The sequence below is a fragment of the Scyliorhinus torazame genome, chromosome 17, assembly GCF_047496885.1.
Source record: "Scyliorhinus torazame isolate Kashiwa2021f chromosome 17, sScyTor2.1, whole genome shotgun sequence".
Classification (NCBI taxonomy): Eukaryota; Metazoa; Chordata; class Chondrichthyes; order Carcharhiniformes; family Scyliorhinidae; genus Scyliorhinus; species Scyliorhinus torazame.
Genome location: NC_092723.1, coordinates 54,126,126 through 54,148,765, shown reverse-complemented (window position 1 = coordinate 54,148,765; position 22,640 = coordinate 54,126,126). Strand labels below are relative to the sequence as shown.

General features: G+C 51.0%; 1 protein-coding gene across 1 annotated transcript; it reads right to left on the bottom strand.

The window, feature by feature from the left end:
- Nucleotides 1-1,101: 1,101 nt before the first annotated feature.
- Nucleotides 1,102-19,475, bottom strand: LOC140393876 (adenosine receptor A1-like). The gene is made up of 2 exons (XM_072480444.1): nt 18,592-19,475; nt 1,102-2,859 (listed from the first exon to the last, which is right to left on the bottom strand). Exons 1-2 carry the CDS (start codon nt 18,939-18,941, stop codon nt 2,208-2,210), a joined length of 1,002 nt encoding a protein of 333 aa, XP_072336545.1. The 5' UTR covers nt 18,942-19,475; the 3' UTR covers nt 1,102-2,207.
- Between the last annotated feature and the right edge of the window lie 3,165 nt (nt 19,476-22,640).

Below are 22,640 nucleotides of genomic sequence, written 5' to 3'. Positions count from 1 at the left end.
CGAAGATGCTCAGCAAAGCAATCACCCAGTCTGCGTTTGGTCTCTCCGATATAGAGGAGACCACATTGGGAGCAGCGAATGCAATAGACCAAATTGACAGAGGTGCAAATGAAACGCTGCTTAACCTGGAACGAGTGTTTTGGGCCTGGGATGTTCAGCATGGAAGAGATAAAGGGGCAGGTGTTACACCTTCTGCGATTGCATAGGAAGGTGCCATAGGTGATGGGAGAGATGTTGGGTATGGTGGAGGAATGGTCAAGATTATCTCGGAGGGAACGGTCTCTGCGGAATGCTGACAGAGGGATGGAAGGGAAGATGTGTTTGGTGGTGGCATCACGTTGGAGTTGGCGAAAATGGCGGGGGATTATGCTTAGCATACGGTGGCTGGTGGGGTGAAATGTGAGAACGAGGTGGATTCTATCCTTGTTCTTGTAGTGGTTAGCACTATGGCTTCACAGCGCCAGAGCCCCGGTTCGATTCCCGGCTTGGGTCACTGTCTGTGTGGAATCTGCATATTTTCCTCGTGTCTGCATGGGTTTCCTCCAGGTGCTCCGGTTTCCTCCCACAAGTACCGAAAGACATGCTGTTAGGTGAATTGGATATTCCCTCTGTGTACCCGAACCAGCGCCAGAATGTGGTGAGTATGGGCTTTTCACAGTAACTTCATTGCAGAGTTAATGTAAACCTCCTTGCAACAATAACAGATTCTTAGAATATTATTATTATTTTATGTTAATGATTGTATTGATGATGCCCGGTTTAGATATAAAATATTATGCCATAACACATCTATTAGTACCAAACCATCAAAAATTAGCTAGAATTTCAAGATTAGGTATAGTTTTCACAACGATACATGACAAACAAAAGTAACCAACTAGCCAACATATGAATAAGTAACAAATCATTGCATAAATTGCTTGAAGAAGCTGCAGACATCAGAAGTTCAGGAAACAATCATTTTTGTCAATGTTGGATCAGTTGCACAAATTCATATGGAGCAGCTTTATTGATTTGTTTATTTATTATGATATCAAAAAGTAAATAGAGTGATGAAAATAAACAATCTTAAAGAATATACTTTGGAAGTAAAGAGCATAAAATTGAACAATTGACATATTTCTATATGAAGTTGACTAAAAAGAAAACTGTACTTTAAAAAGTGGGCAGATATTTCTGCCCCTGTTAGTTGGTTTGTCTGTAAACAATATGTCTCAAAAATGAATGGCTGTATTTCAACAAAACGTGGTACACAGATAGGGTATAGCCCAGGAAAGAATTGATTAGTTTTTGGCTAAATGTGGATCTGGATACTGGAATTTTCAATAGGATCCACCTGTTAATTTTGGGAGATATGGAAAATTGACTTTTTCTTTTAAAATATTAAGGGTTGTTTTATTTAGAAATTGTTTTAGAATATTGTGGGTCATCTCAGCCACTGCCTTGAAATTTGGCCCAGCTGTCAACATGTGAGCAGAGTTTTCAGACCAGGTTGTTGGATGCTGATTGGCCTAAAGCCTTCTCAGTGAAATGGAAGATTTCTTTTTTCAGCTTTGTAGTTGCATAACATCAGCCAAGCAAGGAAATGCCTTAAAGAAGAGTAGAGCAGTTGTCATAATCTTAACCAATGTGGCAAAGGTATGTACTATACTGAATTACCTCTTCACTTGTTCAACATATTTCTAATTGCCGATCATGGAGCTGTTGTAGAAATTCTGCTCGAGAAAGTGAGTCCACTGCAATTTGCACATTTTTATGAACAGAGCTTATAAGCACTTGTCACACACTAAACTGATCATACTATGGTCTCAATGAAATCCTGAGCTTCAAATATATGTGGTACAATTTTCAATGGACACATTCAAGTGACCTTTGGCTGAGCAAACTGTGTGACTGCTTCATTATGTGGAAGAAGCTAAGTGATCCACGCCTAGTGGACTAGTCAATAAATGAAGCACATATTTTCCAGCAATCAACAATGCAGAAAAACAGAATATATTCTGTGTATTGTTGTTCGATGTACTTGGTGATGAAACCCATTTTCTACATACACATCCACAAAATTACTAGAATTCACCATTTATAGAGTTTGCAATTTTCCTTATCTCGCAGTGCAATATCTTATGCGGTTAGAATAGAGTTATGTGATAGAGTTCGATTGCAACTTTTCTTGATAAAATATGCAAGTTTTTCCCTCAGAATTATAATCAAACACTGCTGTTTGCATTGTATTCGCTGACTATATGACCATCGTAATTATACATATTTAAGTTATCTTTTTTACATAATATATATTTATTCCAAATCTGAAGAAAGGATTTCCGGAATTTCTTAATCCTGAAAGCATATATCACTGTGTTCACAGCTGAATTAGCATGGGACAGACATATTCCAATATACAAAGCAATTTTTGGAACCTTGCACCAGGGGCAAAAATACCAAATAACATTTAGAATGTTCACTGGGATCCAGCAGGCAGCAAACAGGAATAAAACTAACGCCAGGGATTTTGCGAGTCTGAGCTCCTTCCCAAAATATCTTCTCGACTCCGTAGCGTTGGTAACCTTGTTTAGTTGCTTTCTAATTATACAAAATATTTCAATATACAGGCCAAGCATGATGAGCAAAGGCAAGAGCACGCATCCAAAGAAAGAAAAGTACACCATGAAATCCATTCTGATCACCTTTGTAAAATTGCATTTGATGTATTTGCAGCTGGAATTCAACTCCTCCTTTTGCACCTCGATGTTTCTTCTGTTGTGCCAGCCAAACATTGGAGATAACCCGATCAAAATAGATGCAATCCAGCAGATTCCAACAGCAATCCAAGCTCTCTTCTGTGTAACAATAATCCTGTACCTGTTGAACAACATGAACAATATTTTTCAGTACAGAAACAAAGCGGAGGCTGTGATTAATGTGAATTTTTTGGGAGTTAAAAACAACAGCAGTTACTTGGCACCGTACTCAAAAGTCAGAGATTGAAAATAAAAAGATGCATGAGGGCGGCTGACCAAGTGCTTTGTAAAGGGGATGGAGTTTAAGGAAGATTTTAAAGGCGAAGAAAGCTGGATAGTCGATGAGAATTTTAGGATGTGGGGACCAGGGGCGAAATTCTCCTTTATCGGCGCGATGTCCGCCGACCGGCGCCAAAAACGGTGCAAATCCCACCTGCATCACGCCGCCCCAAACGTCGCTAAGTCTCCGGCCCGGAATGGGCTAGCAGCGACGTGACGCTATTCACGCTGGCTCACGGCGTCACGGCTCATAAGACGCGCTGCTCCCCCCACCCGACCAGAAGACCCGACCGGATGGCCGCCCGCCGCTCAACCCCGAGGTCCCAGTCCCGCGATATTGAGGCGCTCCTGGATGCAGTGGAACAGAGGAGGGAGGCCCTTAATCCCGGACACGGCCGCAGAGTCGCCCCACGCCACAGCCGGCGTCTGTGGAGGGAGGTGGCAGAGGCCATCAGTGCTGTGACTCTGACACCACGGACAGGCACCCAGTGCCACAAGAAGGCGAACAACCTCGTCAGGGCAGCCAGGGTGAGCCGCCCCCCCACCCGATATCCATATCCCCATATCCCCCCTCCCCATATTCCCCATATCCCCCTCCCCATATCCCCCTCCCCATACCCCCCCTCCCCATATCCCCCCTCCCCCATATCTTCCATCCCCATATCCCCTCTCCCCCATATCCCCCCTCCCCATATCCCCCTCCCCATATCCACCCTCCCCCATATTCCCCATATCCCCCTCCCATATCCCCCATATCCCCCCTCCCCCATATCCCCCCTCCCCCATATCCCCCCTCCCCCATATCCTCCCCCCCATATCCCCCAACACCATATCCCCCCTCCCCATATCCCCATATCTCCCCTCCCCCTTATCCCCCATATCCGCCTTCCCCCATTTCCCCAAGTGAATCCAGCCCTAACCTTAACCTCTGCAATACACGCGCAACCGATGGTGTGCATTCATATACCTGTCTAACACTGTTGCCTTTTACTCCTGCCACCCGCCCCCCCCCCCCCACCCGCCACAGGAGAAATGCGCACACAACACCAGGGAGCATGTGAGGACTGGAGGAGGCCCAGTTGATGAGAGGCCACTGACCGAACATGAGGGAAGGGCCCTGGAACTGCCTGGTGGACCTGAGGTCCGGGAGGTTGCTGTGCAGAGGTCGGGGGCCCACCAGCAAGTGAGCCACCGACAGCCCGTCCCCATATCCCCCCTCCCCATATCCCCCCTTCCCCATATCCCCCCTCCCCCATATCCCCCCTCCCCCATATCACCTGATCACTGCCTGCGTGTCTAACCATGTTAGCGGTCTGCATTGTGTATCGCAGGAGCAAACGTCGAGGCACCCATCCCCGCAGATGCAGACCACCCGCAGGATGCCCCTCGGAGGCCACGGGAGACGGAAAGACCCGGACCGTCTGGCATGCGACGCCCGCACGATGCCCCTCGGAGACCACTGGAGACGGAGAGACCCGGACCCTCTGGCATGCGACGCCCGCAAAATGCCCCTCGGAGACCACTGGAGACGGAGGGACCTGGAGCAACAGGGAGACGGCGCCCCCGTCTCATGCGGGTGTGGCGACGCAGGCGAGTGCCACCCAGCGACGAGGGGGGCAGCCACAGGCCCCCGTCACAGCCGAGCCACGAAACCACAACCCAGGACACCCCTACCCAGGACACCCTTACCCAGGAAACTGAAATACAGGACAGTGACACAGATTGGATCGGGGGAGACGAACCGCCACCCCAAAGTGCCATGGACTCAGAGTCGGACGATGCGCACCACACAACGCCACTGCTGTCACCAACACCTTCCACCATCACAGAGACACTCAACTCGGTTGGGCACTTTAGTGATGAGGCGTCTGGTACACTCACTGGTGCGCACAACACAGCCGTCTTGGTACAGCAGGTGGAGGTAGGAGCAGCAGAGGGGCCGGGCGGTCGGAGGGCCGCCCGGCGCAAGCGAACATCTGCCACCCAAATGGATCCCGGGTTCCTGGAGTTACCACACCCACCCATAGGTCCGATGCAACCACTGAACCTGAGACGAGCGAAGAGGGTGACGGCCGGCTTGCGGAAGCTGCAGTCACAGGTGGAGGAGTCCACCCGCGTCCCGGAACTGGCAGTGGTGCCGGTCATGCGTGCCACCCAGGTCGACACTGCACGGGTGGCGTCCGCGGTGGAGGCAATGGGTGCGACGGTGTCAGACATGGGGAGTGGTTTGCGAGGCCTGGGGCTTTCCGTGAAGGCGGCGTCTGTGGCCCAGGACATGGCTGCCCTCTCACAGGAGGCCATGAACCAGCGCCAGATGGCAGAAGCGCTCACGCCATGGCCCAGTCTCAGCAGGCCATGGCCCAGTCTCAGCAGGCCATCGCTGAGGGCATCGGCACCATTGCCCATGTGCTAGCCGGCGTCGCACACAGACAGGGATTGCCAACTCCCTGAGCTCCATGGCTGCAAACCTGCAGACCCTTGTCGATACCAGCACGGGCCTCCAGGACTGGCAGCGCCAGATGTCGGGGGGGCGTCGGATGGCCAGTCTGTTCGCATCCCCCACCCATGTAGAGGCCTGGGGGCCATTGGGCACGCCGAGGGAGGAGGAGGTGCTGGGGCCTGTTCCGGGTCCCATTGTAGGGGAGGTCCCAGAACACCTCAACACCTCGGGCTCCCCCCTTCCGTCCCAGGTGCATCGGGTGGGCAACGGGCAGGACAGGCTGGCAGCTCGCCATCCCAGTCATCCGGGCCGCAGCCTGGGCCATCTAGGCCAGGACGCCCCAGGAAACGGCCGCCAAAGGGATCCCGTGTCAGAGGGCAGGAATCACAGGAGTCCACCTCCAGTTCTGCTGTACCGTCTGGGGAACCACCTAGGCGTAGTCAAAGGGCCCGTAAGGCCAAACAATGAGACACTAAGTAAGTTGGCACGGGTGCAGGGCACAGATGAGTTTTAGGGGCTAGGGCACGTGCATGAACTCCTTTCGTTATTAAAGTCAATGTTACACCTGCAGAAGCTGCCTTTGTGCTCTGTCCAAAGCGTGCAGGGGTGTCATGTACGTTGAGCGCAAGTGTGTGTGTGAGGGGTGGTCTTACCTCAGCCCCAGGTGAGTCTGCCCCCTTCCCCCTGGGCCGCCATCAACATCCCCCCCGGGCAGAGGACGGGACCGTGCGCTGCAGTGTCACAGCCGCATGCAGGGATGGTCCGGGTGGATGGTGGTACTGTGGCCATGGGTCAGACATAGTGTAACGATGTGGAGCCAGGAGCTCATCGCAGAGCAGGTTGTCATCATCCTCCATGGCCTGCAATAGACACGCGTCCACCGGCAACTGTGTGAGCCCGTCCGTTGTGCCGCAGGTGGATCGGCAATGGGGGGGTGGGGTGGGTGGGGTTGGGGAGGGGGGTGAGGGTGCTGGGTGGGTGGATGGGTGGGGGGTGTGGGTGGTCGGGTGTTGCCATGGTGTGCGGTCTGTGGCCATACTACCCGATTCCCACACCCATCTAGTCAGTGAAGCGGGCGTCTATCAGCCTGTCCCGTGCCCGCTGGCCCAGCCGGTAATGGTGGACAGCCACCCGCCCGTGTCTAGCCCGTCTGCCCTGACCATTGCCCCCATCCCCCTCATCTGGGGAGGACTGCGCCTCTTTCTGCTGCTCCTCCACTCCGCCATCCTCTGCCTGGGGCACATCGCCCCTCTGCTGGGCTATATTGTGCAGGACGCAACACACCACAATGATGCGGCCGACCCTATCTGACCGATACTGGAGGGCGCCCCCAGAGAGGTCCAGGCACCTGAAACGCATCTTCAGCACGCCAAAGCACCTCTCTATCACTCCCCTTGTCGCTACATGGGCATCATTGTAGCGGTTCTCCGCCTCATTGCGTGGCCTCCGTATAGGCGTCATCAGCCACGATCGCAATGGGTAGCCCCTGTCACCCAGCAACCAGCCCCTCAGCCGGGGATGGCGTCCCTCGTACATGCCGGGGATGTATGACCGCGACAACACGTATGAGTCATGTACACTGCCCGGGTAACGGGCGCAGGCGTGCAGGATCATCATGCGGTGGTCGCAGACCACCTGTATGTTCATCGAATAGGTCCCCTTCCTATTGGTGAACACGGCCCTGTTATCTGCAGGTAGCCGCACGGCGACGTGCATCCCATCAATCGCGCCCTGGACCATGGGGAACCCGGCCACGGCAGAGAAGCCCACGGCCCGGGCATCTTGGCTGGCCCGGTCCACAGGGAAGCGGATGTAACGGTGCACAATGGCATATCGGATGTCTGTCACTGCCCGGATGCACCGGTGCACCGATGTCTGCGATATGCCGGACAGATCCCCACTCAGTGCCTGGAATGACCCCGTTGCATAAAAGCTCAGGGCCACCGTAGCCTTGACGGACACGGGGAGAGGGTGTCCCCCGCCAGTGCCACGCGGTGACAGGTGCGCCAGCAGGTGGCAGATGTGTGCCACAGTTTCCCGGCTCATCCAGAGTCTCCTCCTGCATTCCCGGTCCGTGAGGTCCTGGTATGACAGCCGGGGCCGGTACACACGGGGCGTCCTCGGGTGCCTCAGTTGCCGTGGGGCCGCGACGTCCTCCTCCCCCTCCTCGTCCTGTCGGTCAGGTGTCCCTCCAGCCTGGCCGGCTGCCGCCTGCCCCTCTGCGGCAGCCTGCGCCGCCTCTCTGGCACGCTCCTCATCCTCCTCCTCATCCAGGGCAACATGGACATTAGCGGCTGCCGCCACGGCGGCCAACATAGCTGGCTGACCAGAAAACATGACGGCCTGTGCGAGCGGGGGGGGAAAACGACGACATGTCATCATTGCCCATACCCCCTCCTCCCCCCCAGCCAGGTGGCATGGACCACATGGGTCTGACTGTTGGAGGCTGGCACCTGGCCAGGTGGACCAACACACTTGCCCTCGCACTCCCCCTCCCCGGCACGGACCCCCCCCATCCCCCTCCCCGGCACGGACCCCGTCCCCCCCGTCCCCCTCCCCGGCACGGAGCCCCCCCGTTCCCCTCCCCGGCACGGACCCCCCACCCCCGTCCCCCTCCCCGGCACGGACCCCCCCCCGTCCCCCTCCCGGCCCGGCATGGAGCCCCCCCCGTCCCCCTCCCCGGCACGGACCCCCCCCCCGGTCTCCCTCCCCGGCACGGACCCCCCCCCGTCCCCCTCCCTGGCAGTCATCCTCCCGCCCCCGGCACTCACCCCCCCTCCCGGCACTCCCCCGGAGCCCAGCCCACTCTAACCACCCCCCTCCACCGCACACACACACACACAACCCTACACACACCTCTCCCCCACACATACAGACTGCGGCCACGCCATCACCTCTCCAGCGGCCCACCCCCCAGGCCGTCACCCACCTTCACGCTGGTCGGCGTAAACCTTGAGCACTGGTTGACGCCGATTGAAAGGTGTTTTGATTTCGGCCCATCCGGACGGGAGAATATCGGCAGCCCCGAAATCCATTGCCTCGCGCCCACCCGTGCTATTCTCCGAGGCGTGCGGCGCGATTGACGCCTCGCCGACTTTTCTCCCTTCGGAGAATTCGGCGGGCGGCGGGGGCGGAATTCACGACGGCCCACGGCGATTCTCCGACCCGGTGGGGGGTCGGAGAATCTCGCCCCAGAGAAGGGAAGACAGTGGGCTGGATTCTCCGATCCCCGACGTCGAAATTGCGTTCAGCGATGGGGCGGAGATTCCCTGATGACGCCCAAATCGGGGGAGGCACCGCTTTCACAATGCTCCGTCCCCGACCGGCCGAATTCTGGACGCGTGGGACACGAGTGGTCTCACCCGTCGTGAACTCAGCGTGCCGGCTGCGGACGAAGTCCAGAGCCGCCACAGTCGGGGGATGGCCAATCTGCGGGCAGGGGTGGCTTCAATCGGGGCTGTGGGCACTGCGGGGGGGGGGCAGCCCGGGGCGAGCGACCGGCCAAAGAGGGGATACTATTTTTGCGGCCCGGGTCCACGCTGCCGGCAGGAAAAGTGAATGGCAACGACCGGAGAATTCCGCCCTATATTTAATAAATAGTAGAATTAACCAACTGCTTTGCTTTCGGCAGTACCTATACATCAATATCATGACAACCTCATCTCAGAGCCACAATGATGATAACATATAATATAGGGGTGGAAATGGGTGCAACAATATGGAGGGCTCGGGGTGGAGGTTGGATTCTTCTTGTTTCTACATTGCAATCTGAATTGATTTCTGTTTCAATCATATAGTTTCTCAGCAAACCAACAAGCAGTTTGCAGATTGTTCTGCAGCTGCTTAATGTAGTTGAGTGAATTTTGTTAACAAGATCAGGGTCGCGATTCTCCGACCACCCGCCGGGTCGAAGAATCGCCGGGGGCTGGCGTGAATCCCGCCCCCGCCGGTTGCCGAATTCTCCGGCACCGGATATTCGGCGGGGGCGGGAATCGCGGCGCGCCAGTTGGCGGGCCACCCCCCACGATTCTCCGGCCCGGATGGGCCGAAGTCCCGCCGCTAAAATGCCCGTCCCGCCGGCGTAGATTAAACCATCTACCTTACCGATGGGGCAAGGCGGCGCGGGCGGGCTCTGGGGTCCTGGGGCGCGGGGCGATCTGGCCCCAGGGGGTGCCCCCACGGTGGCCTGGCCCACGATCGGGGCCCACCGATCCATGGGCGGGCCTGTGTCGTGGGGGCACTCTTTCCCTTCCGCCTTTGCCACGGTCACCACCATGGCGGAGGCGGAAGAGACTCCCTCCACTGCGCATGCGCGGGAATGCCGTCAGCGGCCGCTGACGCTCCCGCGCATGCACCGCCCGGAGATGTCATTTCCGCGCCAGCTGGCAGGGCACCAAAGGCCTTTTCCGCCAGCTGGCGGGGTGGAAATTCGTCCGGCGCCGGCCTACCCCTTAAGGTTGGGGCTCGGCCCCCAAAGATGCGGAGCATTCCGCACCTTTGGGGCGGTGCGATGTCCGACTGATTTGCGCCGATTTGGGCGCCAGTTGGCGGACATCGCGCTGTTTCCGGAGAATTTCGCCACAGGTAGCTCGGTTTTATAGTTTAGTTCTGTACGTGAAGTAAAGTCACCATAGTTCCAGAAGACCATAAGCTGCTTTTCCCCTTTGAGGGGGAGAGCTGACTGGTGATGATTTAATCTGAGGATCGATTGAGAAAGCGGAGCCTGCCTGAAAATTTTCAGCCGGTAAGGGAATTCAATCCATGCTGTTGGCCTTGCTCTGCATCATGAACCAGGGACGCGATTCTCCGACCCCCCACCGGGTCGGAGAATCGCCGGGGGCTGGCGTGAATCCCGCCCCCGCCGTGTCCCGAATTCTCCGCCACCAGAGATTCGGCGGGGGTGGGAATCGCGCCGCGCCGGTCGGCGGGCCCACCCCCGGGGATTCTCCGGCCCGCGATGGGCCGAAGTCCCGCCGCTGTCAACCCTCGCCAGCCGGCGTGGATTAAACCACCTTTTGAACGGCGGGACAAGGGAGCGCGGGCGGGCTCCGGGGTCCTGGGGGGGTGCGGGGTGATCTGGCCCTGGGGGGTGCCCCCACGGTGGCTTGGCCCACAATCGGGGCCCACCGATCCGCGGGCGGGCCTGTGCCGTGATGGCACTCTTTTTCTTCCGCCTTCGTCATGGTCTTCACTATGGCGGAGGCGGAAGAGACCTCCTCCCCTGCACATGTGCGGGGATGACGTCAGCAGCCGCTGACGCTCCCGCGCATGCGTCGCCCGGTGAAGACCTTTCGCCGCCAGCTGGCGTGGTGCCAAAGCCCTTTTCCGCATGCCGGCGGAGCGGAAACCGCTCCGGCGCGGGCCTAGCCCCTCAAGGTGAGGGCTTGGCCCCTAAGGGTGCGGAGACTTCCGCACCTTTGGGGCGGCCCGACACTGGAGGGGTTCCCGCCCCGCCGGAACCCCCCGCCCCACCGGGTAGGGGAGAACCCCGCCCCAGATGTCCAGCCAACTGAGCTAAATCTGCCCTGAGCTAAACCGGTATAATCCTGTATGCCAGCTCTGCCTCACTTGTGAGTTAAAAATGTAAGGTATATTATTGCCTGTACAGGCATGATGGGCCATTGCTTTCCTTCTGTGCTGTAAACCCTCCTCTAATTCTTTGCTTCTATTATGAGGAATGTTGCCGGTGTTGCAAGTCCTAAATTATATTGACTTTTATCAGATGAGGAGGAGATAACTTTAAACTTCATTAATTGTATTTTAAGAAGTTTTCAAAGCTAAGCTTTGTACTTTAATTGATGGCCTCACCTTTCTGCTTCAGTTGTGCTTTCTACTCAGAAATGTGAACAGACGTCTGGAATTATTCCATCTGTTGTCCTCTTTATGAACGAAATCTGCTTGTGAGGAACTGAGATGTGATTGGTCGCTTATATGTGACAAACACATTTTTCGTTTGGCTTTCAATTGCTTGCCATTCATGTTTGCTCAACAAGTGTACACAAAACTCTGAACATCAACATGAAAAAAGGTTTAATGCCTTCTAGAAATTATTTTGCTTTTTCCTCCTAATTGCCAAAGTGAATATCCTCACACTTAACCACAATATACTCCACATCTGCCGTTTTGTTGCCCACTCACGTAAGATGCACCTCAAGGATACTCCAGCCTTTATTCACACCAGCAAATTTCCGCTCACTTCACAGGTACAAAGCTCAATTAACTCTTGGTTAAGTGGTTCATCTCCTTCAGTGACCCAGTGAATACAATGTACAACATGGTACTGAACCACACTGATGAGGAAGTATCACAGGGCAATTCCTTGCTTATCTAGAATTAACTGATCTCAGCCAAGGGTCACTCCAATTGGCCTCAGTGCCCCAGGCCTACTGGGAGCGAAATTCAACCAGAGTTCCCATTATAATCCCCTTGCAGTTACTACTACCGGGAGCGTCTTATTGTAGGGTTTGGGTGAAGACAGCATCGGGTTTTACTGTGAATTCAATACCCTGTCGATACTCATGAGGCTCACACCTGAAGAATTGCTACTCAAGAGCTGATGATGACAATGGAAAAATTATCCTGCTTATTCCATGACTTTTAAGAAAGGGGAGGATATTGGATTCAGTCAACGACTGTTCACTTACTCATGTGATTGATTATATTCAAGCAGCTTTGGAATACTTTCCCAAATGCCGACTTAATCATTCTCAGTTAAATGTTTTTATATTCTTTTGTTCAACCAGATATTGTGCCAAATTGAAACCAACCAGATAAAGATAATACATTTTGATAACAAGATAAAAATACAATTTATTTTGCATGTCACCAAACTTAATTTCATATTGCAATCTTTGTCCAATTGTTCCCTCGGGTTTGTCTGTAACTATTCATCTTCACATTATCCCCAAACAAGGAAAACTAATGACCAACCCAACAACACCTCTACATTGTGCAGGCTAGAGATATTGGCAAATGATGCTCAGGTTCAATGTGTTGAGACTTGTGTATGTATGTATGTGTTTATATAAATATATTGGTCTAGATAGTGTGGTTGAAATAAAGGTGAGACCATGAGCGCTGAAGTATAAGTTGGACAGTAATTGTGTGAAATGTGAAAATCAGGAAGTTATTGTCCTAGCTGCCCTGCTCTTCCAGATGTTTTGCTATAAAATAATCTTGTCCTGGTAATTAGCATTGAAATGCATGAAGTTGAAGTACTTTTGCATTAGGTACCTGCTAAACTCACCAGAAAAAATCCAATTAAATGTAAATAAATTTTGAACAGCATAATAAGTCTTAATTATTGCCAGATAAAATCTCTCGGACACTGAACATTTTACAAGTCTACAGTCTCATTTCTTCAGATTTTAATTATTGTTGGAAAATTAAAAATGTAACTTTGTCTCTTTTATCTGTCTTTCTTAATCCCATCCTCCGTTGCCTCATTTTATTACACTTTCTGCATGTCATTTGTCATTGAATGAATTATTCTAATTTACACTTTGCATTTCAAACTTTTTTATGCCTCAGTAAGGATACTGCAGGTGATTGGTTAAGGAGATACACAGTTGTTTGTTCTATTCACGTCAGGTCCAATAACCCCTATAGAGGGTACTGTACTTGAAATGGTTTTCTCTTCACCCCAAATTACAATACCAAAGGCCACCAAACCGTGGGATTCTTTGGTTCAGAGACTAACTGCTCCCACCAAAGGAGAATTGGGACTATGTCCTGTGGGTGCTTGGAGTGTCCCGAGGTGGTATTCACATGCCTTCGCTCCCTCAGCCCTTTGCTTTAAACTGCTACCTTTTGAATAATACTGTCAGATTTAAAATGGAGATTTATTTTACGAGAAATGTAAAGCCTCAAGTAAAATGGAGGTTGACTTCTTTCAAGAAATGAAAATGCTCAAGTCCAGAATATTTTATGAAGTTGTTTGTAACACAGGAAGAGAAATAGGCCATTCAGCACCTTGAACTGGCCTCTCATTCTGTTCATGGATCATCTGTATCTCAACTCTATTTCCTCAGCTGTAATTTCTTTTTTAGTCTGAACACTAGCTGTGTGATAGTTTCTTGACAAACACATTTAGGACTGTAATAACATTATATCACATTCTTCAGCCGCATAATAGATTTAAAATAATGGGGACAATTTGATCCAAGTACAGTTTATATAGTTAGGAAAATAAGAGCAAGAACATGTCAAACAGCCACTTGTGTCTGTTCCATTATTCAGTTAGATCATAAGAACATAAGAACTAGGAAGAGTAAGCAATTCAGCCCTTCAAGCTTGCTCCACTATTTAATACGATCATGGCTGATTTCTTCTCAGCCCCAACTCCACTTTCCTGCCCTTTCTCCATAGCCCTTCAACCCATTACTAATTAAAAATCTGTCTACATTCCCCCTTAAATTTACTCAAAGTCCCGGCATCCACCACACTCAGGGGTAGTGAATTCCACAGATTCACGACATTTTGAGAAAAGTAGGGTGGGATTCTCTGTTAGCTTGCACCGAAATCGCGGAACCGAATGGGCGGAGAATCGGTTCTGACGCCAAAATCGCGGTGGGCGCCGATTTGATGCCAAATCGCAATTCTTTATCACCTCGACAGCGGCGTAAATGCGTAGCGGAACTAATGTACAGTAAACACCATTTACATATTATTAGCGGGCCGACCCAGTATTCTCCGGGACCGCCGCGATTTTCCGCCTCCAATGGGCCGAGTTGCCGATGGCGAGGTTCACTTTTACCTTTAAAAATCGTGAAACCGGTGTCGCGGCTGATGAAGGAGAGAGAGAGGAGGTAGCACACAGAGAGGAGCAACTGTGGACTGCTGGCCATGCACTGGCCAGGCTGGTTGGGGTGGTGGGGCACTGCGTGGTGGGTGTTACGGGGGGAATAAGCTGAGTGGCCGGGGTGACACCCCTTGGCACGGAGCACCATTACCGTGGCCTGCAAGGCAGCCATGAGGCTGCGCACCCAATTAACCACCCATCCTGGCCACTGGTTCTGCGGAGTATCACCGACCGCATCGGCGCCCCCCCCCCCCAACCCGGCCAAACCACCTCCTCCACCCAGACGCCACTCGCCGGCAGCCCACCCAGGGCAACACCCACATTAGCCCCTATGGAGGCTGTGGTGCCTACCCCGGCAAGGTCAGTGCAAGCCAATGGCACCTCTGGCATCAGGGACAGGCGCCAGGGTCACAGGCCCCCAAGGTGCCGGCCATCAATGGGGCCAGTGGTGCGGGGTTGGGGGGGGGGGGGGCATGCCGGAGCGGAGCCCGCAGTGTCAACGGGGCCACCATGTAGCCCATTGAATCTGGTTGGGCATGGGTGTATGCACCATGCTAATATAGAATCAGAGAATCGACAGTGGAGAAGGAGACCATTCGGCCCATCGAGTCTGAACCAGCTCTTGTAAAGAGCCCTATACCTAAGCCCACATCTCCACCCTCTCCCTGTAACCCAGTAACCCCACCTGGCCGGGCGCATTCCCCAATACCAAGTCCAGTACATCCCTTCCCTAGTTGGACTATCTACATACTGTTTCAAGAAGTCCTCCTGAATTTTCCTTACAAACTTTGCCCTATCCATGCCCCTAGCACTAAGTGAGTCCCAGTCAATATAGAGGAAGTTAAAATCACTCACCACAACAACCGTGTTACTTTTACACCTTGCCAAAATCGGCCTACATATTTGTTCTTCTATCTCCCACTGGCTGTTGGGAGGCCTATAGTAAACCTCCAACATTGTGACTACAGCCTTCCTATTTCTGAGCTCTACCCATATTGTCTCGCTGCATGAGCCCTCCGAGGTGTGTCCCACAGTACAGCTGTGATATTCTCCTTAACCTGCAGTGCAACTCCCCCACCCCTTTTACATCCCCTTCTATACCACCTGAAACATCTGTAGCCTGGAACGTTAAGCTGTCAATCCTGTCCTTCCCTTAACCAAGTTCTGTAATAGCAACAACATTATAGTTTCAAGTATTAATCCAAGCTCTAAGTTCATCTGCCTTACCTGTTACACTTCTCGCATTGAAACAAACACACTTCAGTCCACCAGACCCTCTGTGATCAGCAACCACAACCTGCCCCCTTCTCCTCTGAGTCTTACTGGCCTTACTCGCTCTTTCCCCTTCAGTTAATTCACCTTTGCCTTGGTTCCCAACCCCCTGCCAAACTAGTTTATATTCTCCCGTGTGACACTAGCAAACCTCCCGGCCAGAATATTTATGCCCCTCCAGTTTAGATGCAACCCGTCCTTTTTGTACAGGTTCCACCTGCCCTGGAAAATATCCCAATGGTCCAGATATCTGAAACCCTCCCTCCTATACCAGCTGTTTAGCCACGTGTTGAGCTGTACTATCTTCCTATTTCTAACCTCACTGGCACGTGACACAAGGAGTAACCCTGAGATCACAACCCTAGAGGACCTGCTTTTTAGCTTTCTACCTAACTCCCTAAACTGTTGCTGCAGAACCTCATCACTCTTCCTACCTATGTCGTTAGTACCAATATGTACCACACCCTCTGGCTGTTCACCTTCTCCCTTCAGAATGCTTTCTGCTTGTTTTTTGGACCCTGGCACCAGGGAGGCAAGATACCATCCTGGAGTCTCTTTCACGTCCACAGACGCACCTATCTGTACCCCTAATTATAGAGTCCCCTACAACTATTGCTCTAGAGCTCCTTGTCCCTCCCTGATTAACAACAAAGCCAGCTGCTCTGGCTGTTGTTGCTGTTATCCCCTGATAGGCCATCCCCTTCAATAGTATCCAAAACAGTATACTTGTTGGGGAAGGGGTGACCACAGGGGATTCCTGCACTGACTGTCTGCCCCTTCTAGCAGTCATCCCTCTGTCTGCCTGCACCTTGGGTGTCACCTCATCACTAAAACTCCTGTCTGTGACGCTTTCCGCCACCTTCATGCTCCTAAGTGCACCCAACTGCTGCTCCAACCTATCCATGCAGTCTGTGTGGAGCTGCAATTGGGTACATAAGAACATAAGAACTAGGAACAGGAGTAGGCCACCTGGCCCCTCGAGTCTGCTCCGCCATTCAATGAGATCATGGCTGATCTTTGTGGACTCAGCTCCACTCTCCGGCCCGTACACCATATCCCCAAATCCCTTTATTCTTTAGAAAGGTATCTATCTTTTTCTTAAAAACGTTTAAAGAAGGAGCCTCAACTGCTTCACTGGGCAAGGAATTCCAGAGATTCACAACCCTTTGGGTGAAGAAGTTCCTCCTAAACTCGGTCCTAAATCTACTTCCCCTTATTTTGAGGCTATGCCCCCTAGTTCTGCTTTCCCCGACCAGTGGAAACAACCTGTCCGCATCTATCCTATCTATTCCCTTCATAATTTTATATGTTTCAATAAGATCCCCCCGCATCCTTCTAAACTCCAATGAGTACAGTCCCAGTCTACTCAACCTCTCGTCATAATCTAATCCCCTCAACTCTGGGATCAACCTAGTGAATCTCCTCTGCACTCCCTCCAGTGCCAATATGTCCTTTCTCAGGTAAGGAGACCAAAACTGAACACAATACTCCAGGTGTGGCCTCACCAACACCTTATACAATTGCAGCATAACCTCCCTAGTCTTGAACTCCATCCCTCTAGCAATGAAAGACAAAACTCGATTAGCCTTCTTACTCACCTGTTGCACCTGCACACCAACTTTTTGCGACTCGTGCACCAGCACACCCAGGTCCCTCTGCACTGCAGCATGTTTTAACATCTTACCGTTTAAATAATAATCCATTCTGCTGTTAGTCCTCCCAAAATGGATAGCCTCACACTTGGCAACATTGAATTCCATCTGCCAGACCCTAGCCCATTCACCTAACCTATCCAAATCCTTCTGCAGACTTCCGGTATCCTCTGCACTTTTTGCTTTACCACTCATCTTCGTGTCGTCTGCAAACTTTGCCACATTGCACTTGATCCCCAACTCCAAATCATCTATGTAAATTGTGAACAACTGCGGGCCCAACACTGATCCTTGAGGGACCCCACTAGTAACAGGTTGCCAACCAGAGAAACACCCATTTATCCCCACTCTCTGCTTTCTGGTAGTTAACCAATCCTCTACCCATGCTACCACTTTACCTTCAATGCCATGCATCTTTAGTTTATGCAGCAACCTTTTGTGTGGCACCTTGTCAAAAGATTTCTGGAAATCCAGATATACCACATCCATTGGCTCCCCGTTATCTACTGCACTGGTAACGTCCTCAAAATATTCTACCAAATTAGTCAGACATGACCTACCCTTTATGAACCCATGCTGCGTCTGCCCAATGGGACAATTTCCCTCCAGGTGCCCCGCTATTTCCTCCTTAATGATAGATTCCAGCATTTTCCCTACAACCGAAGTTAAGCTTACTGGCCTACCTGCAGGTGTAGTTGTCCGAGATGCTGGAAGCATCACGGATCTCCCACATCACACAAGTGCAGCACTTAACCCCACTGACTGACATTTCTATCACCAATTAATTTATTTAAGGAAATTTATTAAACTCTTACCTTCACCTATAGCTGCAGATTCCGAGGTAGGTCTTTGTATCACTTACCTTCCCATGCTCTCTGGATCACTCCCTGCAGATTAACAGTTACAATGCAAGAAAAAACAAAACAAAACAAAAAGGGAAAAAGTACCTCCTGCCACTCTGCACCGAATTACCACACTGCTCCAAATTACCAAATTCCAATCCCATTCTGGCTGCGTCAGTCAGGCTGTCTCCCACTTCTTGTGCGCAAAGCTCACCACCATCTTCTCAGGGGCAATTAGGACAACAAATGGCCCACATCCAATGAGAGAGTAAATAAAGTACACATCCCAGTTAGAACCTAGTTGGGTGACTTGATATATCAATATATTTTATTCACAAGAAAATGCTCACTCTTAATAATAACCTTTTATTGTCACAAGTATGAAGTTACTGTGAAAAGCCCCATTCTGGCGCCTGTTCGGGTAAGCTGGTACAGGAATTGAACCTGCGCTGCTGGCCTTGTTCTGCATTACAAACCAACTGTCTAGCCCACTGAGCTAAACCCAGTCCTCTTTTTTGTCAGAATGACAGGGTGATTGACAGAGCAGGTAGATGAATGAAATCTTTACCTGGTCGGAATCCTGGCTCGAAGGTAACGATCCACAGCAATAGCCAAAAGGCAGAGAATGGAACTTTGGGTCAACGTTAGGAGGATGCAGGTTATGAAGAGACAGCTGTAGAAATGGGTCCTTAAGCCCAGGTTGATGGTGATGGCCATGGGGATCGCCAAAGCCCCCACGGTGATGTCAGCCAGGGCCAGGGAGACGATGAAACAGAAGGTGGTGTCCCTGAGAGCTCGGTTGATCTTGACCGCCCAGCACACCAGCACATTGCCCAGGACAGAGGCCACCGCGATCAGCAGCTCCACAATAATGTAGACAACATCCAGCGCATCCCTGGACTCCGTCGAACCGGACATGGTGCCAGAGATTCACCAACCTCTCAAAACAAAACTTTCGTGGGGGAGGGGGCAAACTCGGTTATCAACTCTTGTAGCTTGAGACCTAAAGATTCTGGTGGTTGGCCAGAACGCTCCGTCCATTGCGATCTCCAGAACTCGTCCTCTGTGAATAGCCCATCATCTTTATTTCTGCCATTCCAAAATCCTACCCCATTCACGTTCCCGACTGTGAGCCAGTAATTCCCAAGTAACTCCCACTCCTCCTCGCTGTGAAGATGTTGATCTCTTGTCTGGCAGCCGCCAAGCAGTCAAGTGCACAACCCTAACCCCCTGAGCGTGGAAGCAAATCTCAAGACTCTTCCTTGAAATGTCATCTGAGTTCTCTTGTGGGGCTCCTCTGATTTCTCCCTCGTGTCTGTTTCAACCCACAGGTTTGTTACATAGCCCACAGTGAAACCATCCCACCAAGAAATCCTCCTCAGAAGGTCCTTCGTTCCCATCCGGTGGAACCGTTCCAGCCAGCCCTTGTCTCTCTGTGTGTGCCTCTCTTACTTTGGCTGAGTGCTCCCTCATCTGTTTCCACTTTTCTCAGAGGTTAGTAATTATTGGGCTGCCAGAGGAATGGGAGGGTCTCAGGCGCCGTGTGTTTCGGTGTATTCAGTGTGTGTGTCGTGTGTTTTAAAGTTGTACAATCGAGTTAAAAGGTTCCACACCTCCGTGACATTTAATTCCTTCAGCTACAAAATAAAAGGACAAATTGGGCGTCTTTCGACAAATCTAATTCAGCCCCACTCTGTAACGTTCAACATTTATGAAAGGGAGGTTGGTGAACGGAACGGGAAGGGACAAATAGTGTTGGAGGGAACACTGGAGGATTCTAATTTTACCCATACTCCAAAAACTGGAAATTAAACCAAGCTCATTTTAACTTTTATTATTTTTAAAAATTAATTTGGTTCCTGTTACTGTCATCACGCCACAGTTCTTCCCATTTTAATTTGTTTTGATTATCTTTCAGCATCATGCATGAAAAGAGGGTTAATTCCGAAAAGACGAGACAGTGGTTTCATCTGCACGGGCATATTACATCATTGAGAGGCGTGTCAAAATGGGACAAGAGATCTGACAGGCTTTATCAGGGAAGCGCTTACTAATGTTCTATTAATGAAACCAAGTAGATCCTTTTGTGGGGTTCGAGATGAACACATGTTTGTTTTGAATCTCTCAATGCCTTCAAGTTCTGAAACCTTCGTTCTCAGAACTCTATTCAGAAACCCTCTGGTTGGAGCTTTTTCAAATCCTGTCGAAAAATAATTGATGCCGTGTTCCTGGTGACACGGTGGCACAGTGGTTAGCACTGCTGCCTCACAGAGCCAGTGACCCGGGTTTAATTCCGACCTCGGTTACTGTCAGTGTGGAGTTTGCATGTTCTCCCCGTGTGTGCGTGGGTTTCCTCCGGGTGCTCCGGTTTCCTCCCACAGTCCAAAGGTGTGCAGGTTAGGTGGATTGGCCATGCTAAAATTGCCCTTAGCGTCCAAAGGTTAGGTGGGGTTACAGGGTAAATTGGGTCTGTGTAGGGTGGTCTATCGAATGATTGGTGAAGACTCGATGGGCCGAATGGGATGTAGGGATTCTATGTCTATTCTATAGTGTTAGCGATTTCAGGTGGAAAAGTAAGAAGGCTGACTGGGTTGCTCTTGGAAGGAGCCAGCACAGACTCAATCATTCGAAAGACCTCATACTCCATATTCTGTGAAAGCCAATGGTTGAGAGAAAATTTTGAACATTGTAGTTTAATACATAGATTTTCTTCCAAGATCTTGGACTCAAAAAATGCATATATGTTCCTGAAAGAACACACATTGAAATATGAATGCATAGATGTGAAATTGAGATAAATTATGTGCCTGCTGTAGATGGCGTAGTGGGAGTATCACTGGGCTAATAATCCCGAAACCCAGGCTAATGGCCCGGGGATGTGGGTTTAAATCCCACCATGACCGCTGATGGCATTTAAATTCAATTAGTAAAATCTGGAATTGAAAATTAGTCTCAGTCATGCTGACCATAAAACAATCATCAATTGTTGTAAAACAAACCCCACCAGGTTTACTTGTCTTTTATGGAAGAAAATCTGCCATTGTTCCCCAGTCTGAGCTACCTGTGACTGCACACTGGTTGACTGTGAAATCGCCCAGCAAGACCCTCTGTTCAACGGCAATTAGGGATGGGGCAACACATGCTGGCCTTGCCCGTGACATTTGCAGCTCATGAATAAGAAAGGAATCCGACTGATCTCCCATTCTGATTCAATTTTGAAGGGAGGGAACTGGGAATATCTGTTGTGTTTTATCAAGTAGGATATGAGTGGCTGGGGATTACAGACAGTTCTTTCACAGGGTCCCAGGGGAGGTAATCATGAAGCTACAGGAATACAAAAGTAATGCAGATGAAGAAGCACCAAATACTAATATTATTCAGTCAGGTTAGTGCATGGAAAGACAATCCAGCTGCAGTGAGAATTGCTCACTAGCTGAAAGACTTAATATGTTTATCTAAATTTCAGCTGATTGCTCAGGAAAGGAGGTTGTTTGATAGTACCATAGGCTGAGGTGACAGCAGAGATAGCTGGTACACTAGAAGAATTTACAATTGAGACAGAGGAGGCTAGGAAGGCTCGGTGGGATTCTGCGTTCCTGAGACAGCGACCGTGGAGTGGCTGGCACTGGCGCCATGGGGAACACAATCGATTCCAATGAGATACAGTGCGGGATTCGACTGATCCGTGATTGACACTCGGGAGGCTGACAAGCTGCAGCCATATATACACATTACACTCCCCGCAAATACTTATTCCAGCCAACAAAGAACAAAGAACAAAGAAAAGTACAGCACAGGAACAGGCCCTTCAGCCCTCCAAGCCCGTGCCAACCATGCTGCCCGACTAAACTACAATCTTCTACACTTCCTGGGTCCGTATCCCTCTATTCCCATCCTATTCATGTATTTGTCAAGATGCCCCTTAAATGTCACTATTGTCCCTGCTTCCACCACCTCCACCGGTAGCGAGTTCCAGGCACCCACTACCCTCTGTGTAAAAAACTTGCCTCGTACATCTACTCTAAACCGTGCCCCTCGCACCTTAAACCTAAGCCCCCAAGTAATTGACCCCTCTACCCTGGGGAAAAGCCTCTGACTATCCTCTCTATCTATGCCCCTCATAATGTTGTAGACCTCTATCAGGTCGCCCCCTCAACCTCCGTCATTCCAGTGAGAACAAATCGAGTTTATTCAACCGCTCCTCATAGCTAATGCCCTCCATACCAGGCAACATTCTGGTAAATCTCTTCTGCACCCTCTCTAAAGCCTCCACATCCTTCTGGTAGTGTGGCGACAAGAATTGAACACTGTACTCCAAGTGTGGCCTAACTAAGGTTCTATACAGCTGTAACATGACTTGCCAATTTTTATACTCAATGCCCCGGCCAATGAAGGCAAGCATGCCGTATGCCTTCTTGACTACCTTCTCCACTTGTGTTGCCCCTTTCAGTGACCTGTGGACCTGTACACCTAGATCTCTCTGACTTTCAATACTCTTGAGGGTTCGACCATTGACTCCATAGTGGCTGTCAGCGGCATGCACAGCTGCATGGCTGCCTTCCCGGCCGTGGCAATGGTGCTCCCTGCCCGTACACCCTGACCCCTGAGCCCTCCTCC

What these genes read in the sequence shown, in the direction of transcription:
- LOC140393876 (XM_072480444.1), bottom strand. Translation starts at nt 18,941, where the DNA reads ATGTCCGGTTCGACGGAGTCCAGGGATGCGCTGGATGTTGTCTACATT. An exon ending in CGAGCCAGGATTCCGACCAG is followed by an intron (nt 2,860 to 18,591) that starts GTAAAGATTTCA and finishes GTTGTTCAACAG; the next exon opens with GTACAGGATTATTGTTACAC.